We start from the raw sequence: 16,841 nt of genomic DNA on the forward strand, positions 1-16,841 counted from the left end.
CAGAAGTGTATTGGTTTATCAGGCCTGTTGTCGGAGCGATAGAGTTTCTTACAAGTGTTTGCTGCTCTCACTGGGATGAGCGAGTAATCGGAGCCGAACACGTAAAGCGAAACCGATGGAGCATAAAGCATCTTATTTTCTCTCTCCACCTCGGAATAAGGCCCAGGAGCTCCTCAAATATTCATGAGAAAACTCCTTCAGGCTCCTTTTTGTGATCTTAAATGAGAAGAGTGGATTGTTTTACACTTAACTTTTGTATTGCACTTACAGGTGATTTAGCCGACAGCTGTGATACGCCGGTACTTCGTGATAAAAGTAAGGTCTTCAAAAGTCTAAATAGGAAGCTCCCAGAGGAAACGGTATCGGTCAGAGTTTGCTCCAGAGACTCTGTGGACTTCTCACTTGCTTCATTTAAGTATCAGTTATCAGATGTTTCTCCAAGAATTCATTCAGAGAAAAACAAATTGACAAAAATGAGACAGTTGTTGACATAGCACGATAAGAAAGCTATATAGTTAGCACATATCAGATAATATGTAAGAGTTTGATGAGAAATGCTTAAGTTCATATTGAAATCTCTGACTTTTCATTGCAGACTCAAATCTGAGTACAATGTGAGTCATTTTTGAGATGGCTGCTATCTAGAGCAGTACATTCAGCCTTTTTCACTTCAAGGCCCAACATTCTTCCAGGAAATATGTGAAGCCCTCACTAAAATATTTCTCTTGTGCACTTCAAAACATCTTTTAACTAGAGAAACTACTGTCAATAAATGAAAACAATTAAATGCAAATAATTTCTTTATTCCTGAAGTTTATATGTTCTTCAGTAAGAACAAATTGTTGATGAGACAAATACAAAAAGGTGATGTTTAAGGTGATTATTAAAATAATTTGTGTTAAAATATGTGACCCTGGACCACAAAACCAGTCATAAGGGGCAATTTTTTGAAATTGAGATTCATACATAATCTGAATAAATAAGCTTTCCATTGATGTATGGTTTGTTAGGATAGGACAATATTTGGCCAAGATACAACTATTTCACAATCTGGAATCTGAGGGTGCCAAAAATTTAAATATTGAGAAAATCGCCTTTAAAGTTATCCAAATGAAGTCCTCAGCAATGCATATCCACTCACAAAATACATTTTTGATATATTTACGTTAGAAAATTTACAAAATATCTTCATGGTACAAGTTCTTTACTTAATATCCTAATGATTTTTGAGATAAAATAAATTAATAATAAAAAATGTAATTAAAGGTGCAGTAAGCGATTTCTGAGAATAATTGTTAAAGGTGCTCTAAGCGATCCTGGGTGGAGTAACTTCCTGTTGACGTTCAAAGTGTTGTCAAACAAAACAGAGGCTAGCTAGACCCTCCCTCCTCCTCCTCCCCTCCGTGCTTCCTGAAACAGTCATGAACGCGCATTTAAAATCATTCTTGTCGGTTATTGGCTGGAGCATGTTTATTATGTTATGTGGTCCATACTGCACCAGTTTGTTTTTATTGCCATTTTTGTAACTTGTGGCGACTACAGAGACCGCGTTTTTTTACAGTGTGTTCAGGGGACAGGCAGCTAGCGGATAGTGCGAAGATGTTTGCTGTATATGACAAAAATGTTTTGGCCTAAAAACGCGTGACTTTAAGCACTGTTGACATTTGAAATCAACCCAGCAAACACAGAACACACCCCTCCCTTCATTACTCTACCCCCAAAATGCACAAAACGCAATGCAAAAAGGGGGATGTCTCTTCATCATAGCAGAAGCTAAACAAAATAAAGCTTTGTGAAAGATAAAGTGGAGATGACGAACAACAAAATAGAACAAAATATGAACACACAGTACAGAACATGAGTATATAAGCAAGAGTTCGTTGTTAGTCGCCAGCAGCAACACTCAAAACCAATGTTACTCACGTATGGATCAGAAACAAAGCAACCTCAGCGTCCGTTTTCAGGCCTTCTGGCCTCTCCAGCACTGGAAAGCTTTTCTAATATTAAAGGAACACTCCACTTTTTTTGAAAATAGGCTCATTTTCCAACTCCCCTAGAGTTAAATAGTTGAGTTTTATCGTTTTCCAATCCATTCAGCCACTTTTAGCATAGCTTAGCATAGTTCATTGAATCTGATTAGACCGTTAGCATCGCGCTTAAAAATGACCAAAGAGTTTTGATATTTTTCCTATTTAAAACTTGACTCTTCTGTAGTTAAATCGTGTACTAAGACCGACAGAAAATGAAAAGTTGCGATTTTCTAGGCTGATATGGCTAGGAACTATACTCTCATTCAGGCGTAATAATCAAGGAACTTTGCTGCCGTATCATGGCTGCAGCAGGCGCAATGATATCACGATGTAACTACAGAAGAGTCAAGTTTTAAATAGGAAAAATATCAAAACTCTTTGGTCATTTTTAAGCGCGATGCTAACGGTCTAATCCGATTCAATGAACTATGCTAAGCTATGCTAAAAGTGGTACCGCCAGAACCGGAGATCGGCTGAATGGATTCGAAAACGGTAAAACTCAACTGTTTAACTCTAGGGGAGTTGGAAAATGAGCCTATTTTCAAAAAAAGTGGAGTGTTCCTTTAACGCAGATCCTAAAGCTCTTGCCTGATCATAACCCTTCTTTTTCCAGATATTCCTCTGACATTTTCTCTTTTGTAATGTCTCTCCTCCATCTCTCTTTCTACAGTCTTTCACTTTCTCTCCTCCCCCATCATGAGTGGACACACCCCCTACTGCTGATTGGCTAATGGCTACAAGTTTGTTGTGGTGCTCAGTCCAATCCATTTCCAACAGCATTTTTCAAAAATCGCTTACTGCACTTTTAAAATGCTAAAACACATTACACATTTTTTAAACATTTTAATTGGGTTATTTATTAGAATTATTTGAACTATATATTAAATTTATATTTAGTATTTTTATTTTAACCCTTAAATGCATGACTGTTTCGCCAATCATTCTTACATATTCAGGTTTTTATCGACCCAGATCTATATCTAACACGGAAGAATCTCTACCTGTCGCGATAATATAAACTCCTCTGATATCAGAGTAACAATTACAGAAGAATTAAATAAAGCATATTTCGTTGCCTTTTGGAGCTTGAAAGGGCTCTGTTTGAGCAGATGTTTTATGCCATCACCACTGTTCTTATCAGAGCTCATTTCCCAGTAAATTTAGCATATAAAAGGCTAGTTTTATGGTTGAGGTCACGAATATGAGCCCATTCGCGATCTCAAACGTATTTTCAAAACTATATAATTTTCAACATCTTCAAAATCAATATTTACGTCGCTAACAGCTTGACCAGATGACAGATACAGTCATATTTGATTGCGTTCAGTACTTGCTCTGCAGTAAATCGCTGAGCCATTTCATGTTTTTCTTATTATTTCGTTTTCTGTCTAAATGAGTCGTCACTTCAGCATTGTGTATCAGACATTGCCACCTTGTGGAATAAAGGTGAATAGCACTTATTCTGTCATCTAAGATTCAATTATTGTTGTGCCGAAAAAATATAAGTACACTCATACACTCCTCGGGTAGTTAGCGACCCTATACAATTTTTACAAAAAATGAATACAAAAATAGGCATTCTTTTATAATTTTATGATTTTTTTCTTGTTATATTCTTTATAATTAATTGATTGAGGAATACCAAGAAAGTTGATGTCTAACTTTAAAAAATGAACGAGGAGGAGGCTAGTGAATTCCAGACTTAACTGCAACACAATCACCTCCCCAAATTTAACTAAACTCACAAGCTCTGACCGGGGTTCTAACAGCTGTAAACGTGCTAAATGTTTCATGCACATACAGTAGCATGTTGTGAAAACACAAAAGGCAGTTTTTTAACCTGTGAGCGCTGTGTTTGGTTGCCATGGAAACCGGTGAGCTGAGAGTCCTGGGTGGGGTTTTGTGGACTATGGTCTTTTCAGAATCAGATAAACCAAGCTTTTATCTTGCTACACCCACTCAGAGATGGAGAAGTTAACCTGCTTCGTTCTGCTCTCAACGTCCTTGAGTTTTATATCTTTCTCTATGGAATGCTGTCAGTGTCAGTCTAGGCTGACCCTGGGTTTTTATTTCACTTGTTGCATTGTTTGGGTGAATTTGTAACTGGCCATGAACTGAATATGCAGCACTTCTGTAGAAAAACACTATTGCTTTCTATATAGCCGTTTAAGGTAGCCATCTGTTTTTGGTATGATGATTGTTTGCCTTGAATATTATGATCAAATTTTGAAATCACCATATATAACCTTAAAAGCTAAAAATTCCATCATCATTTACTCATCCAAATGTTGTTGCTGAATGCTGGAATACACTACATGACTTTTGCCCATTTTATAGTCTGTACAAATTAACGCTACAGTTGCTGAAAGTCAGAGCCAGTCTACAGATTTGAGTTGACAGATTTCACAGAAAGTCATGTAGTGTGTGAACTAATCTGGAAAGGAAGATTTCCAGTGAAAAGCGACTTTTATTTTATATGTATTAAATAATTTAAATATTTGTGTGGAGCACTTAAATAATTTTCATTTTTTAGCATTAAGATTCTGCTACATTTTTTTTGATTGTGTTCTGCTGAAAAAAAAAAAAAATAGTAAATAATGATGAGTAAACCTTTAAAAGGATAGTTCACCCAAAAATGAAAATTATCGCATGATTTACTCACCCTCAAGCCATCCTTGATGTATATCACTTTCTTCTTTCAGATGAATACAATTGGAGATATATTTAAAAATATTCTGGCTTATTTGTTTTGTTTAAATCACGAGAGACGTCTAAGCTTATGATATTCCTATATCTTGCCTCATCGCGTCACAGGTTACTGTTGTGGTGTAAATCAACTTGCGCAGTATGCATATGGTCGTCTCCCGGAAGCTAGTTATTATAAAATTAAAAATGATATTGTATGCGCTCCAAAAGATGTCTGTTCTCATGTCACCACCACCAAGCTTCCTCAAACTGTATTTAAAAAACAACTTTATTTAAAAATATGCTTGCTGATTATGATATACGCTGTGTATGAATACTTATCCACTTTTTCATGAGAAATGCTGTCCAAATGTCCCGTTTTTAATGATGACGTCTAAAGTCCCCGCCAAAGGAAGTAGTCCCTTTTAGCAACTTGTTAGCAACCGCCGATTTTAAGACAGAGTAAAAGTTTAAAAAAACAAGTGGGTTATAACTGGTGTGTTTTATGTCATAGATCAAAACGTGAAAGTATTTAGAGGCTTTGTTAACCACAGACCTTATTTCAGGCGATTTACCAAAGACCCATTCAAAAAACCAATAGACTTTACGGCGTTGGAACCGGAAGTCCTAAAATGCTAACTCGCTTCCGGGTTTTGCCTACAAAAACGCGTCATCCCTGGGGTACTTCACTTCAGAAAGCCTTTAGGTTGCACATGACGTCACAGCAGCAGCGCGAATGAGTCTGGAGGGCAGGGAGTGATTTTTCTATATCCTATCAAAAGCTCAAAATTCGTATGTTTTGCGTCGTTTATGGTTGCTCAAGTCGATAAAATCGAGAACCCAGAAGGTGCTTATATCGTTTACATAACTTATACCGTTTTTTATAACCTATATAGTTTAGTTGTTGTTGTTAAAAGTTGTTGCCTTTAATAGCGTTTTGCGTCTGCTGATACTGAAATGAATATGGATACCTGCTTACCTTATTTCTTTTTGACTTGGTTAATCAACATTCTTCATGGTATCTTTTGCAGGGAAGAGAAGCTATTTTATCCCATTGAATGATAATTTGATGTTTTCACTTCAGTTTTGTAGTATTCCGTTCACGATGTTGATCTGGTTTCTATGAGAACAGTGTCACGCGCTGCTGCTTCAGCCATCATATGGTAGAAAATGTCCAAATAAATAAATGTTTAACAAGCTGACAGAAGTCGATTCAACAACAAAGACAGCACTTTCAAAAACACTCGGCTATGTGATTATTTTAAGTGACAGGGAGTGGGTTAAATCAGTGGCATTTTAATGTGTTTTTACACGTATAAAAGGCAACAATTGTATTATACCGTCCAGTTTTTTTCCCTGAACGATGATGTGAGCTCCTGTTGCAATTCTCGATTGAGCATAAATGACCTACAATGGCGACATTTTTCACAATCGCGACAGAAACTCAAAATACTGCCCTAACTTCACTAGCAGAAAGGCAGCGCGATATAAACAAACCCAGATTAGAACTGAACACAGCGTGACGGCAGCTTCACATCCTCTATATCTGCCTCCTCAATGGCAGGGAAGTCTGTCAATTCAGTGGAAAAGTCGCTCATCTTCATAACATAAAGATCACGTCCAACATAATGTTGTGATTTTCTGTTTATACCTTTCTAAACCAGCACAGTATGGACTTTTCTCCATCTCTTCCATTCTAATTTTCACTGCTTGCCCTCCACCGGTATTTCGCGCGTCACCAGAACCACGTGATTGCAAACAACCTATTACCTACTTTTACGGTGGGTGGGTGGATGGATGCACTTACTTTTTTGGCTTCAAAATCACACACCCCCATTCACTGCCATTATAAAGCTTGGAAGAGCCAGGATATTTTTTAAATATATCTCCGATTGTGTTCTTCTGTTCTTCTGAAAGAAGAAAGTCATACACGCAAGGATGGCTTAAAGGTGAGTAAATTGTAGGGTAATTTTCATTTTTTTTGGTGAACTTTCCCTTTAATAATGACCACACAATAACTGCATTCAACTATTTCTCTCTCTGTGACTCTTTGAATTAAAGGTGTGGCTCAATTTTCACACATGTGTGTAAATCTATAAATAGTACAGGGGTGTAAACACACACATCAGGTGAAGATGTGTGAGCTTTGTGAGAAAGCTCTACATGCAGAATTATCACTCTCAGATTTTAATCTCAGCAGGTTTACAGCAGGTGTTTCTGGGTAATCACGCTGTACTTTGGTCTCTGCTTTCCCCACAGGTGGGTGAGGGGGGATTTACATACAACCATACAGCTTTTTAGCAGGTGCTATATGTTTTAATACAGCGTGAATGGGTCACCATCCCTGAAGAGCTCTATAGGATTGAACTAATATGACAGCTTAATTATCACCATGATCCATCCGCTGTATATGAACACAAGACACATGGCACAACCCCTTCAACTCTTCTTTACGAGAACATATATCTAGACAACATTCATTTTCACTTAAACTTGCTCATCTGATTTAGATCCGACACCTGCTGACACCGTACAGAATCCTAGTGAAAACAGATCACAGCAATAAGACTCAAATATAAAGGACACATATTTTAGTGGTTGCTAAGTGACACCAAAATCGGCTTCTAGCCTTCAGGTGAAATGGTCTGCTCACCATGACAGAAATTTCTTTATTAAGTTTTTAATTCACCTGTTGCATTAGGGAACATGCTGTGGATGGAGACATTTTTGTTATTGTGGAACACCCCCCCCCCCCCCCCCCACACACACACACACACACACACAATACCATGGAAACAACAGTTTCTGCCAAAATTGTTGTTATTTTTTATTTTTATATAACTGTTATGCAGTAAATTCATATGGGATCTCTATCCGAAAGTATTAGAAGCTTTTAGAATTTGTTATAATTTTCAATTTATTTATGATAGTGGCTAATAACTAAATTTACTTGTTTACCCGTTTTAATATCTGGATTGTCCAATCAGATCTACAGTACCAAAAGCTACAGGGCTTATACTTGATCTCCAGATATTAGATGCATTTATGAAAGTAAATGTCCCTTGAGAATGTAATTCAAGACTTTAAATAGAGAAAAAGAAAGAATGGCTGATGCTTGAGTTCGTGTACGTGCTGTTTTCAGATCACGATGTCTAATCAGTGAGTGAATTGAAGTGCCACAGGGTTGTAACATAACACCAGTGAATGGTTGCATCACTCAAATGAGCTCAAAGTCCTCTTTAAAAGAGCTGCTTTGAAAGAGATGATAAGATTGGATCAAATAAGATTGCTTTTGGTACAATGTTAGATGTTGTTTCAGCAGTAACTGGACCAGAACATACTCAAGTACACAAATATTACTTCTTGGCTATTATATAGCACATACTAAATGCACCATCCTGTTGAATACTTAATGTTGTTACTGTGGAAGAAACAAACATAGTCACGTTCAAATATCTGTGCCATTAAAGGATTAGCTCACTTCAGAATTAAAATTTCCTGATAATTTACTCACCCCCATGTCATCCAAGATGTCTTTATTCAGTCGAAAAAATTTAGCTTTTTTTTTTTTTAGGAAAACATTCCAAGATTTTTTTGCATTTAGTGGACTTCTGAAGGTCCAATTTGCAGTTTTAATGCAGCTTAAAAGGGCTCTACGTGATCCCAGCCGAGGAATAAGAGTCTTATCTAGCGAAACGATTGGTCATTTTCTAAAAAAAGTACAAATTTATATACTTTTTAACCACAAATGTTCATCTTGCACTGCTCTGCGATGCACATTACGTAATCATGTTGTAAAGGTCATGTGTGACGTAAGCGGAAGTATTGATCCAGTGTCTACAAAGCGTACATCAAACGCCCTTTACAAAAAAAAGGTAAAACAACAATGTCGGATGATTTTGAAGTTGGATGAGTAAATTAGATGCCCTACCGCTGTACTTCTGCCTACGTCAAGCGTGACCTTTCCAACGTGATTACGTAATGTGTAACACATCTCAGAGCTAGTGCAAGACGAGCATTTGTGGTTAAAAAGTTTTTTTTTTTTTAAATGGCCGATTGTTTAGCTAGATAAGACCTTCATTCCTCGGCTGGGATCATGAGCCCTTTGAAGGTGCATTGAAACTGCAGTTTTGACCTTCAACCCATTGGTAACTGTTGAAGTCCACTATATGGAGAAAAATCCTGGAATGTTTTCCTCAAAAACCTTCATTTCTTTTCGACTGAAGAAAGACATAAACATCTTGGATGACATGGGGGTGAGTAAATTAAGTGAACTAATCCTTTAAACCAGGGGCCAGATTCACTAAACAGGGCAAATTAGCGCGAGTGCGCAATTCCAAAAAAGTGCTGATGGGAGTGGAAAGTTTTGCATGGAATCTACTGATGACATGCAAATTAAAGAACACAGATGCAGTCAGATCATTTCCATAATGACCAATGCAATCTACCAGGAGCGACGCAAATTAGCGTCTGGTTTAAAACGTTAAATAATGGCAGTAAATTGACTAGCGCAAACCTTAGTAAATCACCTTGCGAGATTCATATAAATATTCTCCAGTCAAAAATGTTGCGTCTGAAAGGAAAACTCCTACAAATGCATGTGCAATAAAAACTGTGTCCACACCTTTTCAGCGCTAATTATTCACTGCGTGTCTTTAGTACATACTGACAGTAGTTATTTAACGCCAAAAGAGCAGCGCAAGCTATTAGTAAATCTGGCCCCAAATGTGTTATTATTCAGGTAGTATAAATATGTTGACAGTTTTACAAACTAACTTGTTGCTCCGCTAAGATAGTAGTTGGTCAGATATAGGGCTGCAACGATTAATCACGATTAATTGTTTGCAAAATAAAAGTCTGTGTTTACGTATTATATATATGTGTGTGTTCTGTGTATAATAATTATGTATATATAAATACACACATTTATGTATATATTTAAGAAAATTTTTATATTTATATGTAAAATATTTATGTTTGTAATATAAAATATATATAAATATGTTTGTACCTGTATGTGTGTGTATTTATATATACATTATTATTATACACAGAACACACACATATATATTACGTAAACACAGACTTTTATTTTTCAAATGATTAATCGCGATTAATCGTTGCAGCCCTAGTCAGAAAGAGAAAACTGACCGTAGAAGACAGTTTACACTAATGCCTGCTATAGCACCCCTAGTGGCAATGCTACTTATGTTGCACTATAATTTGCATTTCAAAACACAATAATGGGTGACACTGAGCTTCCAAGGATTGTCTAAGATGTTTACATCTGAAACAGAAGAAAAAGTTATTGGAACGACATGAGGGTAAATGATGACACATTTTTCATGAACGAAAATTAAATAATTCAGAATGGCTCCTGTATGGATTCTGAGTTTATACTTGTTTAGTTTTGACACCACAGCCTTCTATAACCTTCCTTTAATCTCATCCAGCCAGCAGTTCTGACAGAGTGTTTTGTTTAAACATCATAAAAAGGTTGCCCTTTTGCTATGGCACATGACACACGTTCACTTGTACACACACACGCCCCCACACGTACAGTAACCACACAGGTTTGAAGAAGGCACACGAAAGCGTCCAAGAATAAACATCAGTGTGTATCACTGACTCAGCTCAGTGAATGCATATATGCTTAGCGCTCAAGTAAATGGGCGAGTAAGTGTGACAGTGAATGAGAGAGAGAGAGAGCCTGTAATCAAGCACAGTTTAGCAGTGGGAAGGGTCACAGTGTGAGCGGGAGGGAGAGAGAAAGAGAGAGAGAGAGAGAGAAACATCTCCCATCTGTGTGTTTATTCTCTTTACAGTGTAAGAAAGGCAGGCAACAGAGAAACAGACCTGTATGATGAGCTCAAGAGGGATTTTTACAGATGGGATGGGGTCCCTGCAGGAGATGCCAACCCTGTGACTTCCTTTTCTAATGATCCTCTCTGATCTTTGACGTACCTGCTCAGAGCACGCTTTCCCACCTGAGGAGTCTGTTCCCAGAGTTTATCTCCCCTTGCAGACGGACGGAGTCAACTGGAGAAGATGTCAGAGCTAAGCTCCAAAAAACAAGGATTTAAAAAATGCCGGAGTGCCACTTTCAGCATTGATGGCTTCAGCTTCACTATTGGTAAGAACAGCTGATCAGGTACTGTATGTGTGGGTGGATGTGTGTGTGTGTGTGTGTGTGTGTGTGTTTGATGGCCAGCACTGATTTTTTTCTGTGTGAGCGAGCAGGGGCTGCTGCAAGTGCCTTTGGGCTTTTAAAACCATAAATAATTTTGAGAGAACTCATTTTTTAGGTCGACATCAAACAGATGTCACTCTCAACAGAACATGAAGGTTAACTTTGCATTGTTTATGTTTAAGGGTCCCAGAGTAAAAAACAAAACAAAAAAACAAATATGGATAATGTACTGGCAGAAAATTTCCGTCAATCCTAAAACACAATGCAATGAAGTTCAAAATTCAAAATACAGGTAAAAAAACCTGTAAAAAAAAAAAAAATATATATGGAAAATTCTGTCAAATTAATACTGTACATTGTGCCCTATTTTTACAGTTTTTATTATTATTATGTGTAATATATTTTTATTATGATATTATTAACAACAAGAATACTACTACTACTACTAATTGTTATCATTATTTAATTATAAAAAAATATAGTATTATATTTATGTTTTTAATATATAAACATAATAACAATAATAATTATAATGTTGTTTTTATAATTATACATTATATATATATATATATATATATATATATATATATATATATATATATATATATATATATTATACAAGTATAATAGAATAATCATAACAATTATTTTTTAATGATTATATATAATATATAAATAATAATGACAGTTATTTAAGTTATTTATTTTATTAATTATGTTAATAATAATACACTCTAAAAACTCCTGGGTTATTTCTTTAACCCATTTTCTGGGTTATTTGTGTTGGGTTAAAATTATGGATTATTTTTTCAGAGAGTAACCATTTTCTGGGTTATAGGGCTAATATTTTGACCCAATTCCTGGGTTGTTTAGGTTTCTGGGTTATTTTTCAAAGAGTAACCCATGTTCTGGGTTAACGCCCCTCTCCCTGCCCCCCGCTGTTGTTCTGGAATTTTCTCACAACAGTCGTTTGGAATAACCGTCACTTGAACTTGAACGCACTCGATCCGTTTTGGTCTGGGCTTCTTCGGTGCAACTTCGTCGCGTATTCAAGGTAAGCAAGTATTTTCAGTGTCAATGTAACGTAAAGTTTTCTGTGTCCATGTCCCCGTTGCTAGTTTAGCACCATTTGTAAAAAAATGACCATGGCTTACCGTGGTAATTCTGTGGTGAGCAGGCCCGGATTAAGAACACATTGGGCCCTGGGGCTATAGCAACACTAAGGGCCCCCTTTCATATGATTGCCATGCCACAGTGTCTTGTACCACAAGAATTTTTTTTTTAATTATTATTATTTTTATATTTTTTAAAAATTCCTTTTATCAAATCATTTTATATAAGCACACTAAATATTCCATGCTATTAACATATTTTAAAAAATATTTAACATATAAAATATTTAACATATTTTAAAATTATATTGCATATATTGCTGACACAATAATTCTTTCCTCTGATTAACACAAAATAAACTATTTTGAAGAATGTGGGTAACCAAACCGTTGATGGTCCCCAGTGATTTCCACATTATATATATTTTTTTCCTACTATGGAAATGAATGGGGACCAGCAACTGTTTGGTTACCCACATTCTTTAAAATATTTTCTTTTGTGTTCAACAGAAGAAAGAAACTCATTCAGGTTTAAAACAACTTGAAAGTGAGTATGTGATGACAGGATTTTAATTTTTGGGGTGAACTATCCCTTTAAGCACAAGGGTCCGCATGCTATTAGGATGCTGTCACTTTAAGACCTGCACGCGTCCGATTTTCTCAACTCACTTCAGACATAACCAACTGTGTTTATGTAAACCTTTTGTGTATTTGACAGTATTATAGCGCAATCAGACGCGAAAGATGAAGTCCAGTAGTCAGGTGCTGTTTGACAGGCTTAAGTGTGTGTGCACGCTTCGGGTGTATGGGGTTGGGGTCAGAAAAAGCGCATCTCAGAACAGCACACGAATGACAGGTTTAACTGGCTTTTAAAGCACATGCAAATAAAGAACTTGTGATTGCGAATAAGTGCAGTGTCCCGTGAGTAACTCTACCGCTGTGTTAACGTGTGATGTGAATGTGTCGAGGTCGAGATGTACGGATGCGGCACCAGAACTGCAACTGATAAAATGTACTTCAAAGGCAGAAAGTGGAGACAAGTCACACGACATTGGTGTTCGTCAAAAAAACAGTAGGAAAGTTAATTCGGGATTTTTACACGGGTGATGATGATGAGAGAAAAACACTGACATTCTGAATTCAAACGGCAATAAAATCAACCGACTCGTCCCTGTAAATGTTGAAAACACCTTACGTTTTAATGAGAAACAATTACTATCCGAATAGGGCTTAACTCGTAATAAAAATAATAACTTGATGCAGCTGCTATCTCACCTTTTTCAACGTGTAAAGCACGCAGATCGGCAGTGTCGGGTGAAGATAATTGTGAGCTGCCGCTGCACACGGGGTCTTCCACTGGCTCGGATGTTTTATGTGAACCGAAGCAGTTAGTTTTGTAATTTTTGCTGTAAGATTAGCATCCCTTTTCTCCCTTTCAAGCTTATTTTTCATTTTTTGCGCAACACTATCACTTTTTTTAATCATTTTGAACACCAGCGAGGCTGAACAAGCAATAAAGGCCAATTTTCTAGTCTACATGCGATGCGATAGCATAATGCAAAGAGGCGTTTCCCGGTGTCATGTCGCGAATTGTAAAGTGATTTTGATTGGACAGTGATTTATCAGTCAGGCACATTTTCCAATCATTTTTTCTTGTTATTTATTAGACACAAATCAACCACCTTTGACTTGTCAATCTCATTTCCTCCAGCCAATCACGGGCCCCCTCTACCCGCGGGCCCTGGGGCTTCAGCCCCACCTAGCCCTTATGTTAATCCGGCCCTGGTGGTGAGCATGTAGCCGCCTGCGGATATCGCAACAACATCTAACTAGTTTAAAGTCCGTGTAAAGTCAAAATAAATGTGTGTTTTGAATTTGTCAGACTAAATAAGAAAGTGTTATTAACCACCCAGCCAAATTTGAATGATTAAAAATAACGATAAGTTCATGAAATTAGGTGTCAAAATGGTTGAAATGCTTTTTACACATAGTTGAGAAACGTGTGACCTATTTAATGTGTTTAGAAGGAAATGACAACTGTGCTGTACTTATCTCATTGTTATAATACTGGTAATAATACGATAGGTACGTGCAGCTAGTGGCGACTTCATGCCGCGTTAAGGGGGTTGAACACCGGACGAGAAGCGCCGCGCCGCGTCTAGAACAACTCGAGGTATCGTGTACTTTCTCAGTTTATGGCCAGCAATATTGTTATGTTTTAGGACATTGTGGAATTAAGATAATGTCAGTATGTTATGAGTGTACTGTATAATTAAATACAACCGTTGCTGAGTCTGCAGTCTGAACACTTTAAGTTACCTCAGAGCGTCCGTTAACTGAATGGAGAATATCACCTGAAAATCCAATAACATCAGCAATTTGTATTCATGCAGCTGATTTCTGTAAATTAATGTAAAACTAACTTTATATTGCAGCACATGGTGAAGTCAGTATATACATTAACGACGATTTGAGACAAATAAGTGTAAATTTAATATAAATCTATGTAACATTACATAGCGCGCTGTGGCGCTGCAGGATTTTGAACAAGGTCCTGAACCGTTGCTGGCGCCGCCGTGTGTACACTCATAGAGAATAATGTGTTTGAATATAACGTTACGCTTCTCTTCCGGTGTGCGACCCCCTTTAGCCGTGGCTAGAGCGACGAGGCTACAGAATAACCAGCTGCGCTGTGCTTATCATATTATACAGTGCTGAGTAGTGAGAGTTAAAGAAGCGTGTCAAGTCTTCAAATTGTTGCTAACCTCTATTGTTTTCTCCAGGTCATTTTAAATGTACAGCTTTGTCGCTGATAAGCTAACTGAGTGGCGGATGTCTGAGCTGATAGAGAATTTTAGAGGTGAGCGTTTTACTCTTTAAAGGGATAGTTCACCCAATAATGAAAATGTGATGTTTATTTGCTTACCCCCAGGGCATCCAAGATGTAGGTGACTTTGTTTCTTCAGTCGAACACAAATGATGATTTTTAACTCCAACCGTTGCCGTCTGTCAGTCTTATAATGCGAGTGAATGGTCACACAATTTATAAGAGTCAAAAAATATACTTAGACAAATCCAAACTGAACCATGCGGCACGTGACGACACATTGATGTCCTAAGACACGAAACGATCGGTTTGTCTGAGAAACCACTATGTCAGTTGGACATAGTGGTGTTTTAGAGGTAAAAAATGATATAAATCATTTTCGGTTTCTTGCACAAACCGATCGTTTTGTGTCTAACTGTGTGTTCACACCGCCGGCGGCGAGAACGTCAAAGTGACAGGAAGTCATTAATTTTCAATAAGAGCACGGCGGCGAGCTCCGGCGAGAGCGGTGCGGCGCGGCGCGTTTTGGGCGATGAGAGCGGCGAGGAGAGTTGAAATCAGGTTAACTTTATGGTAATGAGCTATGACGCGGTTCGGCGGCAACCAATCGGAATGTAGATGTCCTCGCTTGACAGGCTTCCGATTGGTTAACGCAACTTGTCATTTACTTTGACCCTCCCATCGGTTTGAACGAACAGTACAGCGTTGATGGCAGGGCGGCCAAGGTGACTGTTGACGCTCTCGCCGGCGGCGGTGTGAACGCACGGTTAGGACATCAATGTGTCGTCACGATCCGCAGGGTTTAATTTGGACTTGTCTAAGCATATTTTTTGACTCTTATAAATTGTGTTACCATTCATTCGCATTATAAGACTGACAGACGGCAACGTTTGGAGTTAAAAATCATCATTTGTGTTCGACTGAAGAAACAAAGTCACCTACATCTTGGATGCCCTGGGGGTAAGCAGATAAACATCACATTTTCATTTTTGGGTGAACTATCCCTTTAACTGCCCTCATATCATCTCTCTATACCTAAATATTTTTCTTTAATATGGCTTAAATGTGTCAGTGCAAGATTTTGTGACAGTCACAACTTCTTCGACAGTGGGGAATGCATCTCTATAATAACCCTTATAGTTAAAAGATACTTGTGCCTTGTCTTTAAGCTGTTATGCATAATAATGGGCCAGATATTTACCTTCGCATTAATGTCATTATTACACTTGTTAATGAAAGAAAAGATGGACAGTATAGACTGTCATTCACACAAAATGGGTAGTGCTGCAAAAGAACCACATTAGTTAACTAGCAAATTGGGCCAGGTTTTTTTTTTTTGTTGTTGTTGTTGTTTTTAACAAAAAAACAAAAAAAAACAGCATTCCCATAAAAGTGATTATTTGTTAGCTTGATAATCAGAGTGTCCGGTGAGTGGTTCACAATTGTCTCGACTTATTAACAATACTCATGTTGTCTTGTTTTCTGTCCTTCAGGTGAAGACAGAGATGAGGAGGCATTTCTTCTCTTAGATGAGGACACTATCAAAACTCTTTTCCCTCAAGTTCAATCCAGTTATTGAATGTTGTCAAATGTTTGAAAGAGAATGAGTTGTTTATTTTTCTATTTTTTCTAATGTCTAATGTTATTACAGTGTGACCTAAGATAAATAGGTCCAAGTGTGTAGAGTTTATGTAGAGTTTAATTTAATTTTAATGCAATAAAAATGTAAAAGTGCTTGAAGTGTGTAAGTGCCTGAAGTTTTATTTTCTGAAATAAGGCATACTGGCATAGTAACCCAAGTTAGGTTATTTTTGACCTTTGGTTAAAAAGGGACCTACTCATTTCTGGGTTATTTCAACCCAGATATTGGGGTTGTTCTTTTGACCCAGAAGTTGGGTTATATTAACTACAATTTTGGGTTATTTTAACCCAAAATTTGGGTCAGGTATTTGACCCAGAATTTGGGTCAAAAAGAATAACCCATTTTTCTGGGTTGA

The 16,841-nt window shown here is 37.3% G+C and overlaps 1 protein-coding gene and 1 long non-coding RNA gene across 3 annotated transcripts in view; both read left to right on the plus strand.

Annotated features, from left to right (window-relative positions):
- The first annotated feature begins 10,531 nt into the window (after positions 1-10,531).
- The window catches only part of pde1ca (phosphodiesterase 1C, calmodulin-dependent a), a 93,358-nt gene continuing 87,048 nt past the window's right edge, over positions 10,532-16,841 (plus strand). For both annotated transcript variants that reach the window (XM_067377334.1, XM_067377336.1), the window contains exon 1: positions 10,532-10,848. In XM_067377334.1, coding sequence (XP_067233435.1) covers positions 10,764-10,848 — 85 coding nt within the window. In that variant the 5' untranslated portion in view covers positions 10,532-10,763. The remainder of the gene's footprint in view (positions 10,849-16,841) is intronic.
- Positions 11,840-16,642, plus strand: LOC137013530 (uncharacterized). Its single transcript, XR_010893739.1, has 3 exons — positions 11,840-11,959; positions 14,801-14,877; positions 16,338-16,642. It is a non-coding gene; the product is annotated as an uncharacterized lncRNA (long non-coding RNA).

The sequence above is a fragment of the Chanodichthys erythropterus genome, chromosome 23 (genome assembly GCF_024489055.1).
Source record: "Chanodichthys erythropterus isolate Z2021 chromosome 23, ASM2448905v1, whole genome shotgun sequence".
NCBI lineage: Eukaryota > Metazoa > Chordata > Actinopteri > Cypriniformes > Xenocyprididae > Chanodichthys > Chanodichthys erythropterus.